Source organism: Rhagoletis pomonella, unplaced genomic scaffold, assembly GCF_013731165.1.
Source record: "Rhagoletis pomonella isolate Grant_MI unplaced genomic scaffold, Rhpom_1.0 Rhpom_scaffold_00001, whole genome shotgun sequence".
Lineage (NCBI taxonomy): Eukaryota > Metazoa > Arthropoda > Insecta > Diptera > Tephritidae > Rhagoletis > Rhagoletis pomonella.
Window position 1 is genome coordinate 101886008 of NW_023458555.1, and position 4235 is coordinate 101890242.

The 4235-nt window shown below is 41.1% G+C and overlaps 1 protein-coding gene across 1 annotated transcript in view; it reads left to right on the forward strand.

Moving 5' to 3' along the window:
- Positions 1-97: 97 nt before the first annotated feature.
- LOC118734932 overlaps positions 98-4235 on the forward strand; it is a 7856-nt gene continuing 3718 nt past the window's right edge. The window contains exon 1 of the mRNA XM_036464533.1: positions 98-269. Coding sequence (XP_036320426.1) covers positions 98-269 — 172 coding nt within the window. The remainder of the gene's footprint in view (positions 270-4235) is intronic.

The window sequence follows — 4235 nt, forward strand, 5'->3', positions numbered from 1 at the left end:
ATTGCTCGAATATTTTGAGCAGAATGACACAGCCGTTGATTGGAGCGCATTGCAGAAATTTATCTACGGCAAAAAACTGTTAAAAGGGACCGCCAAAATGTTCATACGCAGCCAAAACGGGGTGAGCAGTTGGGTGACACTCAAGCAAGCATTGTGTATGGAATTCGGCACAGCTGCTTCATCGTTCGAAGTTCATCGATTGCTGAAAAATCGTCGAAAACGCCAGAATGAAGACTACTTGGAGTACCTCTACAGCTTGATGGAAATCGGTAAGTCGATAAACTTGGACGATTCCAGTTTAATCGAGTACTTCGTAGAAGGCTTCCCCGACTCGAGAGCAAACAAGACGAATATATACCAAGCCAAAACGGTGAGCCAATTGAAAGAGGTTAGGATATACATAAAAGAAAATCCGCGTAGGCAAGCCACAGTTCCCAAGTTCAACACAACCTATACCAAGGTACAACCTAGGCACATCAAAGCGACAGAACGACGAGGTGAAAAAATATTTTTTGTGTGGAAGTCCGGCGCATTTCGCTAGAAATTGAACAAAGCGTTCGAAATGCTTTAGTTGCGGCCAGTCCGGTCATCAGGCGGTAGAATGCAAAAGCGGGTCGAAAAACTTGAAGTCTGAAGGCAGAAACATTAACACTATGTGAAACGAATGCGATATCGATAGAAAAACGAGCGGGTTGATTTTTAAAGACTTTTTAATGGATGGGTCGATAGTGTCGTCATTGGTAGACACCGGCTCCGACTTAAGCTTGATTCGCTACGATACGCTGATGAGGCTTCAGTTAGATGTTGAGGTACGAAAGGAAACGGAATAGGTTGCACGGTATAGGCACTAGCCAGTTAACCACGATCGGTAGTTTTACCATAGATGCACGCGACCTACACTACGCAGCGGTGTTTGATAACGACATACTGCAACAGGTCGATTTGGTAGTGACAAAGGACGGGGCACAGTTTAGAAGAAAAGCTACGCAGATAAAGGGACAATTTGGCGTGAACGCATTGAATTGCTAGAAGCGGGAAGTAGTCGTAAGACCCGAACGGTATGACAGCGGGCCTACGATGGGTGTTCAGGAGGCAAATAAGGCCCGTAATTCTCCAAGATATGTACGAGAGCGGGTAGCAGAAAGCGCGGGGCCCGTAATCCATCAAGGGGCGTTAAGGGGCCACCAAGCCAGCGCGATGGTGACATTGCCGAGGAATTCAAGAGACTGTGCTTGATTTCGAATGTCACGAACGGTGAACTGGACCTGTCACATCTAAAGCGAGCGGATGCTGAGAAGATACGAGGCTTGGTTAGCTCATAAAAGCCTCAGAGGAATACCGAATCACCAGTGGAAATGAAAATATTAGTCACCGACGATGTCCCAGTGTACCAGCAGCCTAGGAGGTTATCATACGCGAATAAACGCGTGGTCGAAATGCAAGTAGCTCAATGGCTCGAGGAGGGAATCATCCAACCCAGTTGCTCCGAGTACGCATCACCAATCGTTTTAGTGGCAAAGAGGAACGGCGAGAAGAGGTTATGCTGCGATTACCGACGTTTGAACCAGATGATTGTTAGGGATCACTAACAACACATGCCACTAATTGACGACGTTATCGAGTGACTGCAGGCAGCAAGCGTGTTCACCACATTAGATCTAACTAATAGTTTTTGCCATGTTCCGGTCGCGGCTAGCTCCCGGAAATACACTTCGTTCGTCACACCGGATAGCCAGTACGAGTTTCTCTATGTGCCTTTCGGTATATCGAACTCACCAGCCGTGTTTACCAGATATATTTCTGCAGTGCTACGATAGCTTATACATAACGGAACCGTCGTGGTCTATATGGACGACCTTATTATTCCCGCCCAAGAATGAATGGTTGTTATCGGTAGCAGCAGCAAAAGGCTTACGGATCAAATGGAATAAATGCCAGTTCCTCACAAAACGGGTAGAGTTTTTAGGCTACGTGATTCAAAATGGCTCGATAAAGCCAAGGCTAGCGCCATAAAGAATTTTCCAATTCCTCATGACCGCACAGCTTTGCCACGATTCCTGGGGCTGACGTCGTATTTCCGGAAGTTTGTGGACGGTTACGCAGCAATAGCCAAGACGCTCTTCAATCTGCTTAGAGAGGAGGCTAAGGCCCTTGTTATGAGTTGCATTCGATCTTCGACTGTGGTCGAAAGTGCTGATCGAATGAATTTTCATTTGGTATTATGGCGCTCATTCGAAGAAGAATAGCGCTATCGTGAATTTCGCTCGTTTAGGTTGTTCACAATAGTATATTTTTCACCGCTGAGAAGCTTTGTTTACAGATCGAGCAAACTAAATAGTGTGCTTATACATATGTACATTAAACTATGTTCACATATCAATATTATCCCAATCAAAGCTCGTTTTTTAATCACCCCGTTTACACAAGCAAATCTCAGATTATTAGCCGTCAAATTTGTTGTGCTTGTTATTCTCGCATCTCAAGGAAAAGTTATGTTTCTTCTCTGTGCCACCGTGATCACGTTTTTATGCTATAATTACGGTGACCATATTAACCAACGTAAAATAAAGGACATTTTTTTCAAAATGAGTTGGGAATACGTACATACAACTTGTATGATAAAAGTACCTTACCCATATCGTAATTTAAATCAGATATGTGCCAGTTAATAAACCGATTCCGAAAAATGAAGCCAAATCATTTTCCAGGACTTCGCCATCCTTTACCACGCGTTACGCGTTACGCGTTTACCATAATTACCGCCGAAGCCAGGACACAGTGGTTCAAAATTGGAATTTAATGTTCATAGTTCACCGGAGTCTTCATTTTTCAACCAATTATTACTAAAAAAAATATTTTGGTGAACATTTTTTTATAACTTTTTTTTGTTTGTAATTCTTTCGTTTTGGGAGAACCATACAATGTTTTCAACTAGCCTTTGTTATGCAATATTTATTAACTGAAACAGGAGAATATATTTTCTTTAAAATTGCCACCTTTTCTGCATTTTTCACTAAAAAATGTAATATAACCAAATAAAAATTCACAAATCAGGCTCAACTGGTCTCTTGCAAATATTATAAGCTTTCATAAAAAAAAATAATCAAATTAAGTGACAAAAAATGAAGGCTCCAGTGAATAGGTGCGTTCGACAAGTCAAAAATTGTTAATAGTTTTTCCAAATTTTTACTGGATGGCGTTCGATAACGACAAAATATTATCCAACACACAAAAATTGAGAGAGCAAGCGTTCATTTTGATGCAAGAGAAGCGTTCATTTTGTACTGGCAAAATTTTAGGCAGAAAAAATTATCCAACACGAAAACATATGGTCACAACACATATGGTTGCAGTTTTTGTAAACAAACAAAATTGCATTTTCCGAGTTTTGGTATTTATATACTTTTTGGCTGCCTGCTATGTGCCTTTACGATAGCGCCAACTAGTTTTTACTTCTAGAAATGTTCCTGGCGAACATTGAACGTTCACTTTCCTTTTTTCTTCTATAGAGGCAACATGAATTTCAGTTTGTTTGCAAATAATACATAAACAAAGTCAGCTGGTGTGTCTTCTTCTTCCGGTTTTTGCAAGTAATGGCTAATTTCCTGTTCGTTTACTTTTTTGCCTTTTCATCTCTTTGGGAGAGAATTTTCGCTTATTCTCTTGATTTTGATTGTTGGCTGGTGTTGGCAAATTTTGTTATCGAACGCAACTAATTACGAACACTAAATGCCAGTTTTGAGCCACTGAGCGATAGGGGGTTTATTGTTCTCCTTCAGTGGAACTTGAAACTCAGCGTGCAACACGTTCCTGAGCACAACTTTCCCTGTGCTTTATAGATTGTACAAAGATTACCGATTAAATAAAAGCCCGTAAGTGGGGTGCGAAACAAGCTGACGAAGGTTTTCATTATATTTTATAAGGGACATTTTTATTTTTCATATTCTGTGTTTAAAAATTTACCTCTCAAAAATGCAGAGCTGATTTAAAGGACAGTTCAAGAAACGGAGGACAAAAGGCGTCCTTTATTTTGAAAAAAGTTATAAAGGACAGGGGGTTAAAATAAAGGACTGACCTTTAAAATAAAGGGTAATTCTCTAGGGTGGGGTAACAACCCCTAAAAAAGGTGCGGAAAAGTCGGGACGCGTTTCGGCCCCCCCAATAACAATCCGGAGGGGGGGCTAATATTATTCACCATTTAAAAGTTATGTACAAAAAACTTTTGTTAAATTTCG